We start from the raw sequence: 24,265 nt of genomic DNA on the forward strand, positions 1-24,265 counted from the left end.
CCCCCTCAGTTCCTTCATCCAAGTCGTTCATAAAGACGTTGAACAACAAGGGGCCCAGGACAGAACCCTGCAGCACCCCTCTTGTCACTTTTCCCCAGGATGATGAGGAACCATGGAGGAGGACTGTTTGGGTTCGGTTAGTCAAGTCCACCTAACAGTTTCCTCATTCAGCCCACATTTTAGAAGCTTAAAGGCAAAAATATTATGGGGTACTTTGTCAAAAGCCTTACTGAAATCAAGATGCACTATTTCCACAGCTGTTCCCTGATCAACAAAGTTTGTAACTCCATCCAAAAAAAGGGGAGGAGAGATTTCTCTGGCTTTTCTTGTTTTTGAGAAAGCCATGCTTTTATCCTGTATGTTTCTGTTGTGAAATCTTCAGATGAAAGGCACATAAATATTAAAAATGATAATAAATAAGGATATTGACAGGCTGAAACATGTGCAAAGGAAGGTGATTTATGTATTTATTTAATTTGTATACCACCCGACCCAGTGGTGCCAACTTGCATAAAATATTGGTGGGAGGGGCCAGGTAAGGCGTGCCTTGCACAATCAATCACATGACGCATGCAGGGCATTGGAATGGCAATGCCTATCAACTGGGGGGTGGCCCCCTCAAATATATCATTGGGGGGCAAAAACCCCTTGGCCTCTAGTTGTTGACTCCTGTTCCCACATGTCTCAGGACAGTTACAACATAAAAACACAATATAAAAACACAAAATACACATCTGTAACTCAACTCCCCACCACATTTCAAAAGGGCCTTAGATGTCAATCAGCCAAAGGCCTGGTTAAAAAGGTGCAGATTTGCCTGGCTTCTAAAGCAATAGAATGAAGGGTTTCTCCCCTGTATGAATTCTTTGATGAGAAGTGAGATGGGAGCTCTGACTGAAGCTCTTTCCACATTCCACGCACTGATATGGTTTCTCCCCTGTATGAATTCTTAGATGGGAAGTGAGAGAGGAGCTCTGACTGAAGCTCTTTCCACATTCCCCACACTGATAGGGTTTCTCACCTGTATGACTTCTCTGATGGTAAGTGAGATGGGAGCTCCAACTGAAGCTCCTTCCACATTCCACACACTGATAGGGTTTCTCCCCTGTATGAAGTTTCTGATGCTTAGTGAGATCAGAGCTCACCCAGAAGCTCTTTTCACATTCCCCACACTGATAGGGTTTCTCTCCTGTACGAATTCTCTGATGGGAAGTGAGATTGGAGCTTGTAATGAATTTCTTTCCACATTCCCCACACTGATAGGGTTTCTCCCCTGTATGAATTCTCTGATGGGAAGTGAGACTGGAGCTTGTAATGAATTTCTTTCCACATTCCCCACACTGATAGGGTTTCTCTCCTGTATGAATTCTCTGATGGGAAGTTAGACTGGAGCTTGTAATGAATTTCTTTCCACATTCCCCACACTGATAGGGTTTCTCCCCTGTATGAATTCTTAGATGGGAAGTGAGATCTGAGCTCTTCCTGAAGCTCTTTCCACATTCCCCACACTGATAGGGTTTCTCCCCTGTATGAATTCTCTGATGGGAAGTGAGATCCGAGCTCTTCCTGAAGCTCTTTCCACATTCCCCACACTGATAGGGTTTCTCTCCTGTATGAATTCTCTGATGGGAAGTGAGACTGGAGCTTGTAATGAATTTCTTTCCACATTCCCCACACTGATAGGGTTTCTCCCCTGTATGAATTCTTTGATGGGAATTCAGACTTTGGCTGTGACTGAAGCTCTTTCCACATTCCCCACACTGATAGGGTTTCTCCCCTGTATGAATTCTTTGATGGGAAGTGAGAGATGAGCTATTAGTGAAGCTCTTTCCACATTCCCCACACTGATAGGGTTTCTCCCCTGTATGAATTCTTTGATGGGAAGTGAGATCATGGCTGTGACTGAAGCTCTTTCCACATTCCACACACTGATAGGGTTTCTCACCTGTATGAATTCTCTGATGGTTAGTGAGATGGGAGCTCCAACTAAAGCTCTTCCCACATTCCATGCACTGATAGGGTTTGTCTCCTGTATGAATTCTCTGATGCTTAGTGAGATTGGAGCTCTGAGTGCAGCTGTCTCCACACTCCAAATTTTTGCATGGCTTCTCCTCTCTGGGGATTTTGTCGTGTTCACCTTTGTTCTCGATTTCCAATTCATCACAATCTGCAATGGAGACAAAAAGGGATTAGAGCCTCAGGAACAAATGAAGAAGAACTGAAGGGAGTTGTGTGTGTGTTCGTTACCTTTGTGTTTTGTCATTAACCAACATATTTCTTATTAGATTCTGATGGGTTGTTGAATGTTGATTTTTTTGATATACTGTAGTGGTAAAATTGTGAAAGCCTCTTAGAAAAAAGTGCATTTCAGATGTTTGATGGCTCATAACACCACTTCTTTTGGAGTACAGTGGATGCTCGGGTTGCAAACATGATCTGTGTGGGAGACATGTTCGCAATCCGCAGCATTCGCAACCTGCAGCGTTGCATCTGCGCATTCGTGGGTCGTAATTTGGTCGTTCTGCACATGTGCGAGCACTGAAACCTGGAAGCAAACCATTCCTGTACTTTCAGGTTCGGCTCAGTGCGCAACCCGAAAACACGCAACCTAAAGTGACTGTAACCCGAGGTATGACTGTAATACCACAATATTATATAGCAATGGAAAGATAATTTAATCAAGAATGTAGTGCAACAAAGTTTGTTCAATTATCTGTATTCTATCAAAGGTTATAGACATATGACCAGAAAAGGGAAGCACAACTTGCTTAGGTTGACGTTTGGCAGTGTATTATGTGATTGCTATCAATTTGGTTGGTAGTTACCCAGAAAGAGATGTAAAATCGTACTATTAAGTGAACAAGGCTACAGGTATGAAGAAATTAGAAGAAAGATTGGGGAAAACTTAACCAAAGCTGGTCTATATTTTTGAAGAGGTATAAGAGACTCAGTCACTCCGGACTTCCGGAGGCGGCGCGACCGGTAATGGCTGCCTTCTCCGAGTAAGGAGAAGGGAGCTCCGCTGTAAACGGGTCGTCCGCTACGGCGAAGCGGAGACCCATCCAGGAAAACCACAGGTGGCAGAAGCCTGTGGTCTCGGGACCCGGCGGGCGCCAGAAGCAGCCCCCAAAACGTTGAAGGGACCCCGTAAGGGGCTCCGGATCGCGGAGGGGGTAGCGGCGCTGTGGGTCGTTGCGCAAACAGCGAAGTGAAGCCGCATTGCTGTTGCCGGTCAGCGCTGTCCTTTCTTCCTGCAACTTTTCTGAACTTTGGAAACTACAACCCGTGAGTAAATTTGGACATTGAAAACTTTCTGAAACTTTCGTCAACTTTCTGAAACTTTTTGAGAACTTTATGGAACTTTTAAAACTTTTTAAAAAAAAAGTTGAAATTTGGCTGAAAACGGAGTGAGAATAAGCAGGAAGCCCATCTCCCGCGATACTGAACTTTAAGCAAAGAGCAGGAGGAGTGGAGACAAAAAGTTATGCTTTAACTAAATGCTGGCACCCTGTTAAAGCAGTTTTCTGAGAGAAAGACTTTGAGCTATTGACTTTTGCTGGTCATATGTGGGATGCACTGATATTCTTCTTCTGTGGTACCAGTGGATTATAAAATAAATAAGAATCTCTGGTGCTGGAGCTGCCTGAATGAGCACCAGTTTGCAACTTTGGATATATTGAATTCAGGTTTTGAAACATTCTGAGCTGGAACTGGATACTTTGAAACTGTTGCAGTCAAGGCACTGTAAGAAACACTGTTTTGCTTTAAGTTTTACTCTGCTAAAAATAACACACTGTGGAGGCGATAGACATGGATTTAAATTTATAAGTTTAACTTGGATTTGATCTTTTCCCTGAAGACGTATTAAGCTCCCTCTAGAGGATTTTGGGCTTACAGCAGTGACTTTGTTTTACTTTCCCTTTCCCGGCCTCTGTTTGACTATTGCATCTGGGACTCTGCTTTCTCATGGGAACAACTTGGATTGACCTTGGATTACAGATAACTTTGGAATGAGTGGCGCAAGGAGAAGAGGAAGGACTAAACAAACAACTTTAACTTTATCTGCAGCCTCACAGCGTAGATCTTCTGTGCCGGCCTTGCCTTCCACTTTGCCTCCAGACATAGAGGCGGCCTCCCTAATACAGGCAGGGGAGGGTGAGACAGAGGAGCTGCACCTGGGAGATATGGCTTCAGGGACAAGTAGCTCTGTCTTGGAGAAAATTTTGGAGAAACTGGAGGCTCTGGACAAGAAGGCTGATTTGCATACAGCTAAAATTGAACAGAACACAGAAAGTTTGAATAAGCTGACTGGACAAGTTGCACAGAATGCCCAATCCATTGGAGAATTAAAGGAGGCTGTAGGTGAAAATCGTAAACTGGCTGAAGATACTAGTCAAAGATTGGAAGAACTTGAGAAAGAAGTAAGACCACTCAGCAAACAAGTTGGAGAACATCAGATTTACTTTTTGATGACAGAACTGCGAAACAGGGAGACCAACTTGAGGATACGGTCAATACCAGAGGTGGAAGAAGATAATCTTATTGAATTTCTAACTAAGGAATTTGCCAAGTTTTGGGAGTTAGAGGAAAAAGACTTTAAAATTGCATCTGCTTTCAGGCTTGGCAGAGTCAGAAGGACAGAGAAGCCCAGAGATTGTTTGATAACATTGAGATCAAAGGAGGAAAGGGACAAGATTTTGGGCCTGCACTACGAAAAGTCACTAGACATCTTGGGCAAGAGAATTGAAATCTACAAGGACATTCCTAAGCAGTTGCTGGACCTTAGATCTAATTACACGGAATTGGCAAGACTGTTGAGAAGCAACGCAATTATCTTCAGGTGGGAGTTTCCACAAGGATTATCCTTTACCTACAGAGGGAGAAAGATCAAAATCAAAACAGTGGAAGATAGAGACAAGTTTTTGGGAGCACACGGAGAAGACCTCCACAAAGGACTTGGATTGCCAGCGCCAGAACCTCCAGGGGAGCCCGCCCCCTCGGATCCTCAAGGACCGGAGAACAAGGTACCACCCCAGAAAGAATAACCAGATCTATCCAGGATGTCTCTGCAGCTTTTGAGTTGGAACATAAATGGCTGTAACAGTCCCGAAAAAAGGTCTAAAATTTTTCATATTTTAAAAAAGGAACAATTGGACATTATATGCTTACAAGAAACGCATGTGATTAGGCTCCATAGAAAGGTGTTAATAAATAAAAGGCTTGGTCAAGAATTTATATCATCGGATACAGTTAAAAAGAGAGGTGTAGTGATCTATGCAAAAGAGAGCCTTTCACCAAAATTTCTCTTTAAAGACGAAAGTGGAAGAATCCTCGCAATAGAAATACAGTATCAAGGAGAAAAAATTTTGATATTAGGAATTTATGCTCCAAATGAAGGAAAATCGGATTTTTATAAGAAGTTGCACGAGATCATGCTGGACTATCTGGATTACAACAACGTCATCATGATGGGGGACATGAATGGGGTCGTATCAACAAATATGGATAAGTCACAGAACCAGAACATTACTAAAGAGGGAAGACTACCTAAGACCTTTTTTGAAATGACTGACAATATGGACTGGGTTGACATCTGGAGAGTTAGAAACCCCTTGGGAAGAGAAGGAACATTCTTTTCTGAAGCTCAACTGACTTGGACACGAATCGACCAAATATGGATAACTAGAAGTCTGGCACCTAAGGTGAGGAAGGTGGAAATCTGCCCCAAAACATGCTCCGACCATAACGCCTTGAGAATGGATATGACATTGATCCCAATCGGCTCCTTTAGATGGAAGATGAATGATGGCCTGTTTAGAGATCAAAGAATTGTAAAGAAGGCCCAAAAAACCTTAAAGGACTATTTTGAGATTAATTTGAACACTACGGTGGAAAAAAGAACTATCTGGGATGCAAGTAAAGCTGTGATGAGAGGGTTCTTGATCCAACAGAATTCCTTAAAGAAAAGACTGCAAAATGAAAAGAAAGATAAAATCCTGGAAAGTATCAAAGAGTTGGAGAAGAAGTTAAGATCTAACCCGAAGTCCCAACCGATTCTGAGAGAAATTAAACTTTATCAGGCGCAATATTCCAAGCTGATAAATCAGGAAATAGAATGGAAGATTAAAACAATGAAACAAAAAACTTTTGAATCGGCAAATAAATGTGGGAAACTGCTAGCTTGGCAGTTGAAAAGGAGACAAAGATTAAATACAGTAACAAACTTAGAGGTTGAAGGAAGGAACATTCAGAACCCGGGAGAGATTAGAAAGTGCTTCCAGAGGTATTTTAAAAAGTTATATACTCAAGGGCCACAAGATGAAATAGAGATTACACAATTTTTGGAGAGAAATGGATTAGCAAAGCTGTCAGAAGAAAACAGAACAATTTTAAATGGCAAAATAACACAACAAGAGATTGAACAGGCCATCCTGAGTCTGAAACAGGGCAAATCACCAGGGCCAGATGGACTGACCTCTAACTACTATAAGACATTGAAGGATTATTTGATACAACCTTTGTTGGAGGTCAGTAATGAAATAATGGAGGGGAAGAAGGCGCCTGAATCGTGGAAAGAAGCATTTATCACATTGATTCCAAAGTCAGAAACTGAAAAGACACAACTTAAGAATTACCGTCCCATCTCCCTTTTAAATGTGGATTACAAAATATTTGCAGATGTTTTGGCACGAAGATTTAAGAAAGTTTTAAGTGAGATAATCCATAAAGACCAGGCAGGCTTTCTCCCGGGCAGACATATGTTTACTAACACAAGGAACATTATAGACATATTGGAACTTTTACAAACAAACATAAACACCAAAGCAGCTTTAATTTTTATAGACGCGGAGAAAGCCTTTGACAACATTTCTTGGAAATTTATGAAGGGGAACTTAAAAGAAATGGGAGTGGGACGGGGGTTTGAGAACGGGATTGAGGCAATATATTCAGAACAAAAGGCTAAACTGATAGTTAACAATGTGGTTACAGAAGAGTTTAAAATTGAAAAAGGTACACGACAAGGCTGCCCGATTTCCCCATTACTGTTTATTTCGGTTCTGGAAGTGCTCCTGAATATGATTAGGGGGGACCGGTTGGTGGAAGGGATTCAGGTCGGAGCGAAACAATATAAACTTAAAGCTTTTGCAGATGACCTAGTTCTGACATTACAGGAGCCGGAGTCTAGTTTGAAAAGAGTACTACAACTGATTCAAAACTTTGGTCGAGTGGCAGGATTTAAGTTAAATAAGCAAAAAACTAAAGTTCTGGGGAAAAACATGACAGATATTGAGTTGGAACAGCTTCAGAAAGAGACAGAACTAAATGTGGTTAAAAAAGTTAAATACCTAGGGGTAAACATAACAGCAAAAAATCTGAGTTTATTTAAAGATAATTATGAAAAATGTTGGTCAGAGATTAAGAGAGACTTGGATAGTTGGTCAAGATTAAAACTTTCATTGCTAGGCCGAATAGCTGCCATCAAGATGAATGTATTGCCAAAAATGTTATTTTTGTTTCAGACACTGCAGATTGTAGACAAGACAGAGTGCTTCCGGAAGTGGCAGAAAGATATCTCTAAATTTGTCTGGCAGGGCAAAAAGCCCAGAATCAAATTTAAAATATTAACAGATGCGAAAGAAAGAGGGGGCTTTGCCCTGCCAGACTTAAAGTTGTATTATGAAGCTGCAGCTTTCTGCTGGTTAAAAGATTGGTTACTTCTTGAAGATACGGATGTCTTGGATTTGGAAGGTTTTAATAATGCGTTTGGATGGCATGCATATTTATGGTATGATAAAGCTAAGATAAATAAGGCCTTCAAGAACCATATTGTCAGAAAATCAGTTTTTAATGTCTGGACAAAATATAAAGACTTACTGGAGAATAAAACTCCGAGGTGGCTGTCACCCCTGGAGGCTAAGGCTCGGAAAAGAGCCAATATGGAGGCCAATTGGCCAAAATATTGGGAGATAATAGAAAAGGATGGTGACAACTGGAAATTGCAGAGTTTAGAAAAGATGAGAGACAAAGTGCGAGACTGGTTACACTATGCTCAGATTAAAGAAGTGTTTAAAAACGACAAAAAGTTAGGATTCCAAGTGGAAAAGTCAAAGTTAGAAACTGAACTGTTAGAACCTAAGACTAAGGTACTTTCAAGAATGTATAACTTGCTGCTGAAATGGAACACACATGACGAAATGGTAAAATCAACAATGATAAAATGGGCGCAGGATATTGGGTATAATATTATGTTTGAAGATTGGGAAAGGTTGTGGACCTCTGGGCTGAACTTCACTGCATGTAATGCGTTGAAGGAAAATGTGATGAAAATGATGTATAGATGGTACATGACCCCTGTCAAACTGGCTAAAATATACCATTCGTCTGATAGCAAATGTTGGAAGTGTAAGGAAAATGAAGGAACATTTTTTCACCTCTGGTGGACCTGCCCTAGAGTGAAGGCCTTTTGGGAGAAAATATATAATGAATTAAAAAAGGTGTTTAAATACACCTTTACTAAGAAAGCAGAGGCCTTTCTCCTGGGTATTGTCGGCCAGAGTGTGTTAAAAGAGGACAGAACATTCTTTTTGTACGCAACAACAGCAGCAAGAATATTAATTGCCAAGAATTGGAAAACTCAGGAGCTACCCACTGTGGAAGAATGGCAGATGCAACTGATGGACTATATGCAACTAGCCGAGATGACCGGCAGAATTCGAGACCAGGGAGAAGAAAGGACGGAAGAAGACTGGAGGAAATTTAAGACTTATTTACAAAAATATTGTAATCTGGCTGAGTGCTGAATAGGATGCCAGTGCAGACAATTGTCTACCATTAAAATAGATTTAAAGTCGAATTATATGTCAAACCAAATTAAGATTATTAATTAAGATGAGTTAAATGATAATTTGCTTGAAAATAATTTAATAATGATGTAAGTGTATGCGGGAGGTGTGGGGGAGTCCCATGTAACAATTGAAAGATGTTAAATGGACAACGATAAGTGCTTATTTGATATATGTTTTATTTGAAAACTTTAATAAATATATTATAAAAAAAAAAAAAAAAAAAGAGACTCAGTCACTCCAAAATCAGACTGGTAAAGGCAGGAAAAGGTGCACAAGAGCAAGTGATGATCGAAGACTGGAGAGACTGTGCCTGCATGACAGAAGAAAATCATTACATTCTTCATTAAATTATTTTCCCATTGATATATAGTTTTATGCAAGGGCCGGTGAACGAAAAAGAGATAGAAGAATTTCTTAAAAATCATGGATTACAAAAAATTTCTGAACAAAGTAAAGTGACTTTGAACCAGAAGATAACCGAGCAAGAAATAGAGGGAGCCATTCAAAATATGCAATTGGGAAAATCTCCAGGACCAGATGGATTGACTTCCAAATATTACAAAGCTCTGAAAGAATGGTTGGTACAACCTTTGAAGGAAGTCTGTAATGAAATTTTAGAGGGGAAGAAGGCACCTGAATTGTGGAAAGAAGCGTATATTACACTTATACCAAAATCTGAGACTGAGAAGAACCAGATTAAGAACTACCGCCCTATATCATTACTTAATGTGGATTACAAAATTTTTGCAGACATTTTGGCAAAAAGATTGAAGAGAGTTTTGGTGGGAGAGATTCATAAAGACCAGGCTGGCTTTCTTCCAGGAAGACATTTATCTGACAATGTGAGAAACATAATAGATATTATGGAATTATTAGAAGCTAATATTAATACTAAGGCAGTATTAATATTTGTGGACGCAGAGAAAGCCTTTGACAATATCTCTTGGAGCTTTATGAAAAATAATCTTGAAGGGATGGGGGTAGGCCAAGGTTTTGAGAATGGTATAGGTGCAATTTATTCTGAACAAAAAGCAAAATTAATTGTAAATAATGTGGTTACTGAAGAATTTGCTATTGAAAAAGGGACACGACAGGGGTGCCCAATATCCCCATTACTTTTTATATCTGTCTTGGAGGTTTTATTAAATATGATCAGAGGGGACCAGCTGGTTAAAGGGATTCAGGTCGGAGCTAAACAATATAAACTGAGAGCGTTTGCAGATGATCTAGTATTAACTTTACAAGAGCCAGACACTAGTACGAAAAGAGTTTTAGAGCTAATACAAGTATTTGGTCAAGTAGCAGGTTTTAAGCTGAATAAACAGAAAACGAAAGTACTGGAGAAAAATCTAACAGTTGCTGAAAGAGAGAGGTTCCACAGTGAAACCGGATTAATGGTAGCAAAGAAAGTGAAATACCTGGGGATTAATTTGACATCTAAGAATGTGAACTTATTTAAAGACAATTATGAGAAATGTTGGACAGAAGTTAAGAAAGATTTAGAAATATGGTCAAATTTAAGATGAATGTTTTGCCGAGAATGTTGTTTTTGTTTCAAACATTGCAGATTGTGGATAAAATGGACTGTTTCAAGAGGTGGCAGAAAGATATATCTAGATTTGTCTGGCAGGGCAAAAAGCCCAGAATAAAATTTAAGATATTAACTGATGCAAAAGAAAGAGGGGGGTTTGCCCTGCCAGACTTAAAACTGTATTATGAATCAGCGGCTTTTTGCTGGCTGAAAAACTGGCTACTTCTTGAGAACACAGACATTTTGGATCTGGAAGGGTTTAATAACAGATTTGGTTGGCATGCATATATATGGTATGACAAGGTAAAAATTCACAAAGGTTTCAAAAACCATATTGTTAGGAAAGCACTATATAATGTTTGGATTCGGTATAAAGATCTGTTGGAAAACAGAACCCCTAGGTGGCTGTCACCAATGGAAGCTAAGGAAGTGAAAAAACTTAATATGGAATCTAAATGGCCAAAATACTGGGAAATTATAGAACAAGAGGAGGGAAAAGTGAAACTACAGAGTTATGAGAAATTGAAGTCTAAAGTAAGAGACTGGCTTCATTATTACCAGATAAATGAAGTATTCAAACAGGACAGGAAAATTGGCTTTCAGGTGGAGAGATCAAAACTAGAAACAGAATTGTTAGAACCCAATACTAAGAATTTGTCAAGAATGTACAACTTGCTGTTGAAATGGAATACACAGGATGAGACAGTTAAATCAGCTATGATTAAATGGGCACAAGACATTGGTCATGACATCATGTTTGCTGACTGGGAACAGTTATGGACTACCGGTATAAAGTTTACGGCATGTAATGCCTTAAGAGAGAATATTATGAAAATGATTTATAGGTGGTACATGACCCCAGTCAAGCTTGCAAAAATCTATCATTTGCCCAATAATAAATGCTGGAAATGTAATGAAACTGAAGGTACTTTCTACCACCTTTGGTGGACGTGCCCAAGGATTAAGGCCTTCTGGGAAATGATCTATAATGAAATGAAAAAGGTGCTTAAATGCACTTTCGTGAAGAAACCAGAGGCCTTTCTCCTGGGCATGGTAGGCCAATTGGTGTCAAGGAAAGATAGGACGTTTTTTATGTATGCTACAACAGCAGCAAGAGTTCTTTTAGCAAAGTATTGGAAGACACAAGAACTACCCACGCTGGAAGAATGGCAGACAAAGGTGATAGACTACATGGGACTGGCTGAGATGACTGGCAGAATCCGCGACCAAGAAAAAGAGACGGTGGAAGAAGATTGGAAGAAATTTAGAGTTTATCTTAAGAACTGTTGTAAAATTAATGAGTGCTAAAATGTCATGGGTAATGTAAAACAGAATTGCTGTGATAAATGATTGGGTAAGAGAAAAAGGATAAAGAAAGTGAATCATAAGTAATTGAAATTAGGGGTTGCTGAAAAAGTCTAAAAACAGGGATGCAGAAAAGGGAGGTATGGGGAAGTCGTTGAAATAAGGTTTAAGAAAAAGAGGTTATGAAATTATACGAGTTTATATGTTTGTTTGTTCATGTATTGTTAGTTGTAGTGTGTCTTAATTCATGTTAGAAAATCAATAAAAAAAATTTTAAAAAAAGATATATAGTTTTATGCTATTACTCCCAAAAAAGTGGTGTTGTGAGGTATCAAAGCTCTGAAATACACTTTCTCCAAAAGGTTTCCACAATTTTGGCCACTAGTGTAAGTTGTTCATTTTAAAGTTAATGTACTTTTTATATGGGGACAGATTGTTATGATTAATGTTTCTGGTTTTTATAAGTGTTGAAAGCCCCCCAGAGCAGCTGGGGCAACCCAGCCAGGTGGGCAGAGTAGAAATAAAAATTACTATTATTATTATTATTATTATTATTATTATTATTATTATTATTATTATCACTGCTACTACTACCTGAGATTCAATAAGCCTGGCTCTTCTCTGGGATGGATTTTGTTTGGCCCAATCATGGCATCCCCTCCATCTCCAATGTCAGTCGTCTCTCTGGTCAACCCAAGACTGACAGCAGCAAAAACAAAAACAGAAAACTTGACAGAAGCTACTTATCTTTCCGAACAACTCTGAAGCTAAATAAAAAAAATTCCTTCCAGTAGCACCTTCAGATACCAACACTGAAGCTGACATTTAAGATGCCTGGGCAGTTCAGACCAGCCGAATCATGGTATAAAAAGGCAGAACTGGAGGAAGATGGTTCACAGAAAAAACTGGAATTTGCTGTTCAAGGTTTATTGTGGGGGTGTTAGGTTCCAGGTGTTGTATTGGGCGCTGTTGAGCTCTGTGGAAATGTATGAGGTTTGTCACATAGAGGTATTTTTTGAATTTCCAGGCAGATAGGACGATCCCACAGGGAGCCTTACCAAGAGAGGCCACGATCCTACGATTCTCCTCCATGACGTCCTTATGCAGAACTCTCTGGTCAGGATCCAGCAACGCCCACTCCTCATCTGTGAAACGAACAGCGACATCTTCAAAGCACACTGGACCCTAAAAGAAAAGGGAAATGTCCTCCTCTGAGACAGCAGAAATATGATCTGCTACACAATGCTCTGTTCTTTCCTTCCTCTTAATTGCTGTGTTGTTTCGCTAGGATTGCTTTCAATAGGATTGACACTTTGACACGCATTCTGGAAACGTATGTCTAGATACTTGGTTCTGGCCTTCAACTGCCCAGATTCTGCCAACTTCAGACAGAGTTGATTGTCTTCCCAAACAGGGATGGGCAGGCAACAATCCCCATAGATCTCTTGCACCAGGCATCTATAGAACTCCAGTTCCCTGCACAATTCCGACAGTGCAATGAACTCAGCCTCAGTAGAGGACAGCGCAATGAGACTTTGCTTCCGGGACTTCCACCCAACTAGAGATTCCCCAAGGTTTAGTACTATCCCAGATACAGACTTCCTGTCATCCAGATTCGCCCCGTCGCTATCTGCCCAGCAAGTAAGCACCGTCTCACCTGCAGCTGACAGCTTGAGACTGAAGTCCTTGGTATCCTGCAGGTAACGCAGCACCCGCTTGATACCATGCCAGGCATTTACACTGGGCTTTGATGCTTCCCTACTGAGCAGATTGGTAGCAAAAGCAATGTCCGGCATGCTCCATTGGGACAGATACAACAGACTACCCAGAGCGGACTGGAAGAGCTCAGCGTTCTCGCACTCAACGCGTTCTGCTAGCCGACTGTCTTCCACATAGCTTGTCTCCATGGGTGCCCTAACCCCTGCACAATCAGACATTCTGAACTTCTCAAGCAACTGCTCAATCTTGCCTTTCTGACTGAGCAAGAAGCTTCCATCTTCAGTCCGGTCTATCTGAACACCTAAGTAGATCTTTACTGCACCCAGGTTCTTGAGCTGAAACCGTTTTCCAAGCTCTTTGGCAAACTTCTGCACCTGTTTGTTTGCCCGAGATGTGAATGATGTCATCAACAAAGATCAACACCATTTCCTGTGACTCCTGACCCTTTAAGGTACAGGCAGCTGTCAGCAAAACTCTTCCTGATACCTAGCTTCTCTAAGGCTTCAATCAGGTACAAGTTTCAATTTCTGGCCGATTCTTTAAGCCATAAATGGACTTGTGAAACTTCCATACAGTATTCGGCTCATTGCCCTCAAACGCTGGAGGAGGAAGCATGTACAGATCCTCCTGGAGGTCTGAGTTCAAATAGGCCACATCCACATCAAAGTGATTCACCTGAAAAACTCTTTGTGCAGCAATCGCTAAGAGCATGTGCAGAGTTTCACTTCTGGAAGTGGGAGCATATACCTCAGTATAATGCAGCCCCTTTTGCTGCGTGAACCCTCTGGCTACTGGCCTAGCCTGTTGCTGTAGGTTTAAGACGGTAAACCCAGCGGCTGCTCACGGCCTGTTTGCCCACTGGCAACGTTGTGAGGGAGAACACACCTAGAGACTCCATTGAGCTCATCTCCTTCTGCATTGCCTCATGCCATTTCCTGGCTTCTTCCTGAGGCAGTTTCTGAACATCCTCAAAACTCTCGGCTTCACACTGTGCCATGCCAACCCACACACTTGTGACTGCAAACCTGTCAGGAGGTTTACCTTTCGTTGTGGGAGCTGAACATCTCAACCCAGTTTCAGGTACCCCCTCAGACTCACTAGGACCGACTAGAACGTCCTTGGCCTCCAAAACCTCCCCCTCTGACTTACTGCACCATTTAGGCTTCTCAGCTGAACCTGTGGGTGAGGAAGGAGCACTTCTATGCTCAAGCTTCACAGCTTTAGGAGAAGTTCTTCCCTCTACCTGCTCTGGGTCAGGACTCTGTGCCTCAGCAGCAGGTTCAACCTCTACCTCTTCCTCAGCAGCAGAGTCTTGCAGACTCTCTGAAAGAACATCAGGGTTCCCATGTATGCGTGTCCATCCATTCTACTCACAGAACTCAGCACTGCTGCTGAGCAGAATCCTGGACTGATTGCCTGTTGGGTAGGCAAATCTCCACCCCTTGGTCCCTGGCTCATACCCACAGAAAATCATCTTTTGGGACCTAGGGCCACCCTTTCTGAGCTTGGCCTTTGGCACAAGGACCCAGGCCTCACAGCCTGAGTACAGCTGGGTTAAAGTGGTTCTGTTATGTCTTCTGTCAAGGTCATGCTGACTATAAGAAGAGGCCAGAAGGAGCCTGGGTCTCTCTCTCTCTCTCTCTCTCTCTCTCTCTCTCTCTCTCTCTCTCTCTCTTCCTTCTGGTGTTCTGTACATAGTATGCTGAGTGTTGAGGTTTAAACTTATTATAAGTTGTGGGAAATTTCAGTTAAGTTTGCTGCAACTGGATTTCTTATGGACAGGGCCAATCCTGAATGTTTTGGATTTGGGACCAGTATCCTCATTTGTCTTCAGTAGCAGTAAAGCTCTGCTGCATGAAATACAATTGCCTCTGGTCTATTTTGGGGAATCCTGCAACGTCTTTACGTTTTCACTCTGGTAACTATACATTGGAGTTCTGCCTGGATCAATACTGAGTAGAATTCCATGACAGGGTCTTCCTCCATGAAATCAGCTGCCAAAAGAGAAGGCCCCCAGCTCCCACAGCTTTCCAAGTCCCCTCCTCTCTGGGGTTTCTGGCAAGCGATGCAACAGTGCGCAAGTGTGCAGCCTGCCTTTGCTCCTCCATTGTCAGACGTCTCCTGGCTCTGAGAGACAAGCAGGGAGGGTGGCTTCTGGCAGAAGGAGAGGGAGCCCCCAGTGGCTCCTCCTCCTGACTCACCTCTGCCTCTCAACCTTCCTCTCCCACTTGCCTCCTTCCTCTTCTGCCTCTGATTCTGCACTGCATTCTGCCACAGAGTCTCCCAGCTCACTAAGCCCTGTTACCATTTCAGTTTCTGACACCTCCTCTTCCCAGGCTTCTCCCTCTTCTCCATCTGACCACTCATCCTTCCTCCACCTCCACTCCTTCGGCTCTGAGCCGTCTTCCCTTCCTGGTTCCCCGGCTGCTTCCTCCCACCATTCCTCTGTGCCCAACCAGTCCATGACATTGCTCCATCCCTCAGCCTCTGTCCCCACAAGGCAGCTTCCCCTGACCTGATCTGGTTCCACAGCCGCTGCTTCCCTTCTGCCCCCATGAAAAGATGGATCAGGAGGTCTTGCCGCCATCATTCTGTCTCCTGAAAGAGAAAACAGGTAAGCAGGATGCCAGGCGTGCCCATGTCTCTCACAGGTGAAACAGGGCATCTCTATCTACAGATGGCCCTTTCAGAAAGCCTTACCTGCTGAGTGCATTTGGACATTTGTGCCCATTTCATATGTTAGTTGTGCAAAAATACATCTCCCCTCCGCTGGACCCTTCCTCCCAACTCCCCCCCCCAAAAAAACTTGATGAAAAGAACCCAGAGATTATATGGGAAACCAATAGAATGAGACCAAATGGAGAAAAACCGCCTTCCTCCTTACCCAGTGGCCTCTCTCTGGTGTCCAGCGGAGGCCTCTCTGCCTCACAGGAATCCAGGTCCATTTCTGCAAAACGATCCTTTTCCTGAAAAAGAAACAAGGATTCAAAACAGAAAATGAATGACAAGAAATAGCAGAAAGATAATGGAAAAGTAAAAAACTTTAATGGTGTGAGATCTCATTCCATGGATGCCTTCCCAGAAAAAGGATGGGCCATCAGTAGAGCATTATGGGATGTTCTCTATCCTCTTTGGAGCCCCTAATAATAATAATAATAATAATAATTTTTCATTTGTACCCAACCATCCCTGGCCGGAGCCAATCTTTTGGCGGCTAACATCATAAATCTAACACAGTATACAAAGAACATAAGAACAGGCAAAATTAGTTCAAAACAAATTAAAATCTGGACAGACGGCAGTCCACAGGTATAATAATAATAATAATAATTTATTATACCCCGCCCATCTGGCTGGGTTTCCCCAGCCACTCTGGGCGGCTTCCAAAAGAATATTAAAACACTGTGATACATCAAACATTAAAAACTTCCCTAAACAGGGCTGCCTTCAGATGTCTTCTAAAAGTCTGGTAGTTGTTGTTCTCTGAAATCTGGTGGGAGGGCGTTCCACAGGGAGGGCACCACTACCGAGAAGGCCCTCTGTCTTGTTCCCTGTAGCCTCAGTTCTCGCAATGAGGTAACTGCCAGAAGGCCCTCGGAGCTGGACCTCAGTGTCTGGGCAGAACAATGGGGGTGGAGACGCTCCTTCAGGTATACTGGACCGAGGCCGTTTAGGGCTTTAAAGGTCAGCACCAACACTTTGAATTGTGCTCGGAAACGTACTGGGAGCCAATGTAGGTCTTTCAAGACCAGTGTTATATGGTCTCGGCGGCCGCCCCCAGTCACCAGTCTAGCTGCCGCATTCTGGATTAGTTGTAGTTTCCGAGTCACCTTCAAAGGTAGCCCCACGTAGAGCGCATTGCAGTAGTCCAAGCGGGAGATAACCAGAGCATGCACCACTCTGGCGAGACAGTCCGCGGGCAGATAGGGTCTCAGACTACGTACCAGATGGAGCTGGTACACAGCTGCCCTGGACACGAATTTAACCTGTGCCTTCATGGACAGCTGTGAGTTCAAAATGACTCCCAGGCTGCGCACCTGGTCCTTCAGGGGCACAGTTACCCCATTCAGGATCAGGGAATCCTCCACACCTGCCCGCCTCCTGTCCCCCAGAAACAGTACTTATGTCTTGTCAGGATTCAATGTCAATCTGTTAGCCACTATCCATCCACCAACCAACTGCCTCCAGACACTCACACAGGACTGTCACTGCCTTCACTGGTTCTGATTTGAAAGAGAAGTAGAGCTGGGTATCATCCGCATACTGATGAACACCCAGCCCAAACCCCCTGATGATCTCTCCCAGCGGCTGCATGTAGATGTTGAAAAGCATGGGGGAGAGGACAGAACCCTGAGGCACCCCACAAGTGAGAGCCCAGTGGTCTGAACACTCATCCCCCACCACCACTTTCTGAACACTGCCCAGGAGGAAGGAGCGGAACCACTGTATGACGGTGCCCCCAGCTCCCAGCCCCTCAAGACGGTCCAGAAGGATGTTATGGTCGATGGTATCAAACACCACTGAGAGATCCAGCAGAACTAGGAAACAGCTCTCACCTTTGTCCCTGGCCCGCTGGAGATCATCAACCAGTGCGACCAAGGCAGTTTCAGTCCCATGATGAGGCCTGAATCCCAACTGGAAGGGATCCAAATGGTCCGCTTCTTCCAGGCGTGCCTGGAGTTGTTCAGCAACCACTCGCTCAATCACCTTGCCCAAGAATGAAAGATTTGAGACTGGGCGATAGTTGGCCATCGTGACCGCATCTAAAGATGGTTTTTAAAGAAGCGGTTTAATAACCGCCTCTTTCAGCGGGTCTAGGAAGGCTCCCTCATGGAGGGAAGCATTCACCACCCCACGAAGCCCATCGCCCAGCCCTTCCAGGCTAGCTTTTATAAGCCAGGATGGGCAAGGATCAAGGAGACAGGTGGTTGGTTTCACTCGTCCAAGCAGCCTGTCCACATCCTCGGAGGTAACAGATTGGAATTGATCCCACTCAATTTGACTAGACAGGACTCTAGCACTCTCCCGCCCCGGCCCTGATCCCACGGTGGCGTCTACCTCTTCCCGAATCTGAGCGACTTTATCTGCAAAAAACTTTGCAAAATCATTGCAGGAGATCATGTGGCCCGTACTGGGCCCTGATGTAGCAGGTGGTTCCGGTAAATTGCGGACCACCTGAAAAAGTCTCCTGCTGCTGTTTTCTGCAGATGCAATAGAGGCGGTGAAGAAAGTCTTCTTCGCCGTCGTTACCGCCACTTGGTAGGCTCGACATTGAGCTCTAACCTGTGTCCGGTCAGCTTCAGAATGGGTCATCCGCCACCGGCGCTCTAGCCGTCTCAATGATTGTTTCATTGCCCTCAGATCCGTTGAAAACCACGGGGCTGTCCAGGCTCCATGTAATCGGAGAGGGCGCTTTGGAGCCAAACAGTCAATAGCCCTGGTTAACTCCACATTCCAGCGGGCCACCAGGGAATCAGCTGAAAGGCCATCAACATGGGATAAAGCATCCCCTACCGCTCTCTGGAAACCATTTGGATCCATCAAGGGGCAGACCATCTGAATCGGTCCCACCTCCCTGCAGAGGGGAAGGGTCGCGGAGAAGTCAAGTTGCACCCAGAAGTGGTCTGACCATGGCACTTCTTTCGTTTCGCTTTTACTTAGTGTCAGATCACCAACATCCATAGAGGTAAACACCAGGTCCATGGCATGTCCGCGGCTATGGGTTGGGCCAGACTTATTCAGGGACAGCCCCATGGAGGCCATGCTTTCCATGAAGTCCCGAGCGGCCCCTTTTAAGGTCGTGTCGGCATGAATATTAAAATCCCCTAGGACAACCAAACTAGGTATCTCCAGGAGAACATCCGCCACGACCTGAAGCAGCTCGGGCAGGGAATCCTTGGTGCAGCGGGGAGGTCGGTACACCAAAAGGAATCCTGTACTCTATTGCCCAACTTCCAGAACATGCACTCGGAAAACTGGGTCTTCCCAATAGGATGCCTGGTGCAAACTAATGACTTCCTAAAAATCACTGCAACCCCCACTCCCCGCCCACATGACCTGGGTTGCTGTGTGTAAGAGAAACCTGGTGGACAAGCAGCGGCAAGGACAGGCCCATCTGCTTCATCCAACCAAGGCTCTGTTACACATGCCAGGTCAAATCCTCCATCCATGATCAAGTCAAGTAAAATTGAGAGTGGTTAAAACCTCAGCGCCTAGGACTTGCCGATCGCATTGTCGGCGGTTCGAATCCCCGCGGCGGGGTGCGCTCCCGTCGTTCGGTCCCAGCGCCTGCCAACCTAGCAGTTCGAAAGCACCCCCGGGTGCAAGTAGATAAATAGGGACCCCTTACCAGCGGGAAGGTATACGGCGTTCCGTGTGCTGCGCTGGCTCTCCAGATGCAGCTTGTCACGCTGGCCACGTGACCCGGAAGTGTCTGCGGACAGCGCTGGCTCCCGGCCTATAGAGTGAGATGAGCGCACAACCCTAGAGTCTGGCAAGACTGGCCCAAACGGGCAGGGGTACCTTTACCTTTAATATTCGCTAGGGCCAACTACTGTTACCACCGGCCTTATAAAGGAGGTGTGAGCGGGCTAGGAAGCCTCTTTATTGCTTATTCTTGTACTGAAAGAAAAGAATCAGGCTGAACCCTGAACCCTGAAGGCCTGGCGGAACAGCTCTGTCCTGCATGCTCTGAGGAAAGATGTCAAATCCCGCAGTGCCCTGGTCTCTTGTGAGAGAGCGTTCCACCAGGACGGAGCCACATCCGAAAAGGCCCTGGCTCTGGTCAAGATAGTATCCAGAGGAAAGTCTCTCTCACCTGCTTTTTCTCCTCTGCCTGACTCAGGAGGAAACCTTCGGCCAGGGCCACCGCCTGGGAACTGGTCTCCGCTCCACAGTCCCTCACCCAGCTCTCCATCTCCGGGGGAAGGACAGCCAGGAACTGCTCCAAGATCACCAGGTCCAGCATCTCAGCTTTCGTGTGCCTTTCTGGCTTCAGCCACTGACAGTCAAGGTGGAGGAACCGGTGGCAAACCTCTCGGGGTCCTTTGGCCTCCTGGCAGCAGAACTGCCTCACCTGCTGGCTCTGCACCTCTGAGCGGAGGGTGTCCTCCTCACCCAGGATCTTCAGCACAGAGTTTTCCCAGAACCCCCCACTGCTCCCAGTTTGGATGGCATGGCCCCTTCCTGCTCCAGGGCCAGCTGAGTCTTGCTCATCCATCTGTGCTCTCAGGAAGCCTCTGAGAGATCAGAAGGTACCCTTTGGTCTTCTGCCAAGTTCTGTCCCGTCTTAATGAGAAGCTCTAGCAAATCCTAGAAAGCAAATACATTGTTCTGTTACAGAATTTGTAGGTCAGGAGAAGAAACAGATCCCTGAACAAGCACGGATGAGACTTGCCAGGAATCAGGACTGGACGGCACCAGAGCCCAAACCATGAGATACCTTTTTGAAAAGAAAGAGGAGGAGGAAGGGGAGAAGAAGTAAGTCTCTAGCCCTCTAGCAATGCAAAATGTGGAGGCAACTGAAGGGGTTTCTGGGAGATGAATCAGCCTGGTTGCTCCTGCCTTCCAGTCAATGCATGAAGTCAGAACTGACTGACAAGGGAGTCATTTGAAAAATGGATGCTTAGCTCTAGAGGGGGTCCTCATCCGGGGGTCCTCATGAGTTGTTCTCCCCCAACGCCCACTTCAGGGCACATTTCTCCCCTGCTTCTGTCTCCTTTTCTTGCACTAGGACTCTCTGCTGCTCTCAAGACAGACTCCTGGGGTGGGGTCCCTTTTTCTTTGCTCTGAGGGCCAGGTATGTATCTAGTCAACCCCCTGAGGGCCAAGTGGGTGGGGCCAAATACATCTCCTTTGGAATTTAGGCAGCAAATTTTTTATTATTATTCTCTTAGATGGCTTAACCCCCACACACAGCCATTGATGCCTAGGTCCCTGGAGGCTCGGTGAGTAGCAGCGCCCATTTCCGGCTGCTTTGCCAGCAACAATCCCTTTGGGAGAGAGAGGATGTGGTTCTGGGATGCCGTGCTCTGGGTGCGAGGGGATTGCTGCAGTGGCCTCCATGGGGAGCTGCCCTGGGAGACACTGGGAAACTGGTCCCCAATGCAGCAGCCAGACTATGGGCTGGGATCCCTCTCTTTACTCCTCTCCTTTCTCTCCCACATTTTCTTCCTCCCTCCCATTGGGGTTTTCTGGGGGGTGGGGTGTCTAGTCCACCTTCTCGTCCAGCTTTCGAAAACCATTTGCAAATGTTTCCTCTGTTCTGCAGTGACGCTGAGCGACGTCACACTGAGTTAAAGTCCCAGGGACTCCTTTTTTGAAGAAGGGATATTTTTTCTGAAGGGGGGGCGGAAGGCCAGATGAGTTTGGGATCCTCTGATGTGCAGGAAGGAGAGCGTTGCAGACCTGGCCCCTCCCTGGCAGGACCCTCTCCTCCCTGACTTGTCCCCCCCCCCTGCAGGAGCAGATCAGGCCCCCCCGGCCCCCTCCCCTGCTGCAGCCCTGGGACCCCCACCAGATCCCAGAGAGAGAGGAGACTCACCAGATCCCAGGAGGGGGACAGAGAGGCAGCCCTTGCAGGAGAGACACTGGGGAGGGAGGGGCCTTGGCTCTGGAGGACCTGCCCCCCCTTCCTGTCCTCTCTAGGAAGGCAGCTCAGATCCCTTTAACCCTTGCAAAGCCGAGTCCCCCAGCTCAGCCCTCTCTTGCTTGGCAAAACCTCAGATTATTATTTTTCTATGGATTTAGGGGGCAGCTGCCCCCCTGGCTACCTCAATGCCCAGATATCCTTTTGGGGGTGAGGCTATCGGTTGGGCTCTGAGCATCTCCTTCCCTTGGCCAGAAACCGGAGGAACAGTTTGCAGGGAAAAGGGCTTTGCAGGAAGTAAGGAAACTCACCCTAGAATTCAGCAATGGGAGGGTAGAATGGGGTCCCAGGGTCATCTAGTCCAACCCCCTGCAATGCAGGAATCTCAGCGAAAGCATCCATGGCAGATGGCCCTCCGATCTCTGCTGAGAAACCTCCAAGGAAGGAGAGCCCACCACCTCCCAAGGGAGACCTTTCCCCTGCAGAGGCGTAGCAAGGTCAGGTGGTACCTGGTGCGAATTTGTTTGTCACCCCCCCCCCCCACCCACACATATTGATTGCTCGGGTTCTGCTGGGTTGGCATTCAGGCTGGTGTTCCTGCTGTTACGGAAAAATCTAGGTGTGAGGCTGCTCAGTCCCCCAGCTGGTTGAGCGGAGCCCGCGGGTCCCTGCGAAATAAAGGAAGGAGTCCAGCCACCAACCGGAGGAAATAGCTGTAGACCAAAGTTTATTGCGCAACAGGTTCAAAGAGGAATTTTGAACCCCGAGGATGGGGCGACAAGGACTTTTAAAACTTTCCCACCATATTCCAGAATCCAGTTCGTACAGCATCGTTGCTCCATCACTGACATGTCACCAAAGGGGAGGGGTTAGCCTTGGCAAAGATGTCCAGACAAGTCCTTGGTACAAGATTAGCATAAGCAGACATGGCAGGGCAAGACTCAGGTATAAGATTAGCAAAGACCTCTGAAGTCCCAGCGCCCAAAGCACAATAGAACTACCTTTGCGTGTCTGCAGTGGCGTAGCGTGGGTTGTCAGCACCCGGGGCAAGGCAACCCGTGGATTTGCGCCCCCTAACCCATGGATTTGCCCTAACCCCAGATGTTGCGCCCGGTGCGGCCCGCCCCCCCTGCACCCCCCACGCTACGCCACTGCGTGTCTGGACCCCTTGGCAAGTCTGGTGATGGGATTAGGCTTTCCTTGGCCAACAATCAGCTCAGCACTTGTCACCTCTGGGCACTTCCTGGGGTGGGAGGTGTGTCTACATGTCTTCACGCTTGGGGAGGTGGCAGAGAAAAGAGTCCTTTTTCCAAGGGCAAAATAGTGTTGAGGTGGAGGAAACTGGGAAAGGAGATGATTTTATATGATTTTTAAAGGTAGGTAACTTCCCTGAGCTGTCAAGTCGAAAGGATACATTTATGCGTGATATTTGTAACATTTTAACAACTTTAAAGATGTGCCCCCCCCCGTAATTTCCGTAACAGTGCTAAGCAAAGGGCACCCCAAAGGACACGTGTGAAGGCGACAGAGCAGCCTGGCCCTCCTCCCCCTCCCCCCCTCCTCCGACTGCCCCCTGTGATAGGGATTTTATGGTCTTAGATATATGGTAATGTTCATAAGTGTACCAACCAAGCACATACATAGATCAGCACAGGAAGGCCAACCTGGAACCATTTCGATTCCTAAACTGAGCAAATGTTTTCACTGCAAGGTCAAAATGGAAAAGCCTCCCCATTGTCTTTTCCTTCACAAATCCTGTCTTAAGGGTATGTCTGTGTTTGAATAGGGTGTGAGCCTGTGACCTGACCCAGGAACTAAGTATTTATCATTACAAAAGACTGGCCAGGCTACCCAGGCAATCCAATCAAGTACCGTATTTTTCGCCCTATAGGACGCACTTTTCCCCCTCCAAAAATGAAGGGGAAATCTGGGTGCATCCTATGGAGCAAATGCAGGCTTTCGCTGAAGCTTGGAGAGCGAGAGGGGTCGGTGCGCACCGACCCCTCTCGCTCTCCAGGCTTCAGGAAGACATCCGCAGGGCTGTCTAGGCTGCAGATAGTAGCCTGCTTCCCGGAGCGTCGGGCGCTCTGCTTTCAGAGCGCCCAGCGCTTCGGGAACACATCCGCAGCCTAGGCAGCCCTGCGGGAGTTCCCTGCAGGGCTCCCCACTCTGCGGATAGCAGCCTGCCACCCGGCGGGCGGAGCGCCCTGAAGCAGAGCGTCCCTTGCGCCGGGCAGACATCGGCCAGCCCCACAAGCTTGGGGGACAGCAGGGAGG

General features: G+C 45.7%; 3 protein-coding genes across 3 annotated transcripts in view; all 3 read right to left on the reverse strand.

Moving 5' to 3' along the window:
- LOC310760704 (uncharacterized protein) overlaps positions 1–16,190 on the reverse strand; it is a 395,412-nt gene extending 379,222 nt beyond the window's left edge. The window contains exon 1 of the mRNA XM_083609739.1: positions 15,917–16,190. Within this exon, the coding sequence (XP_083465865.1) occupies positions 15,917–16,066 (150 nt within the window). The 5' untranslated portion in view covers positions 16,067–16,190. The remainder of the gene's footprint in view (positions 1–15,916) is intronic.
- The window catches only part of LOC310760695 (uncharacterized protein), a 67,828-nt gene extending 46,563 nt beyond the window's left edge, over positions 1–21,265 (reverse strand). Inside the window, exon 1 of the mRNA XM_083609684.1 lies at positions 20,219–21,265. Within this exon, the coding sequence (XP_083465810.1) occupies positions 20,219–20,620 (402 nt within the window). The 5' untranslated portion in view covers positions 20,621–21,265. The remainder of the gene's footprint in view (positions 1–20,218) is intronic.
- Positions 451–15,436, reverse strand: LOC310760807 (uncharacterized protein). The gene is made up of 2 exons (XM_083609984.1): positions 12,741–15,436; positions 451–2,167 (listed from the first exon to the last, which is right to left on the reverse strand). Exons 1-2 carry the CDS (start codon positions 12,772–12,774, stop codon positions 825–827), a joined length of 1,377 nt encoding a protein of 458 aa, XP_083466110.1. The 5' UTR covers positions 12,775–15,436; the 3' UTR covers positions 451–824.
- Positions 21,266–24,265: the final 3,000 nt, after the last annotated feature.

Source organism: Podarcis filfolensis, assembly GCF_964270895.1.
Source record: "Podarcis filfolensis genome assembly, chromosome: 4".
NCBI classification, from domain to species: Eukaryota; Metazoa; Chordata; class Lepidosauria; order Squamata; family Lacertidae; genus Podarcis; species Podarcis filfolensis.

Bases quoted from the DNA above. Each gene is read 5' to 3' on its own strand.
- LOC310760807 (XM_083609984.1), bottom strand. From the start codon at position 12,774: ATGGAGGAGAATCGTAGGATCGTGGCCTCTCTTG. The intron at 2,168-12,740 runs GTAAGGCTCCCT...TCTCCATTGCAG, and splicing joins TAGGATCGTGGCCTCTCTTG to ATTGTGATGAATTGGAAATC.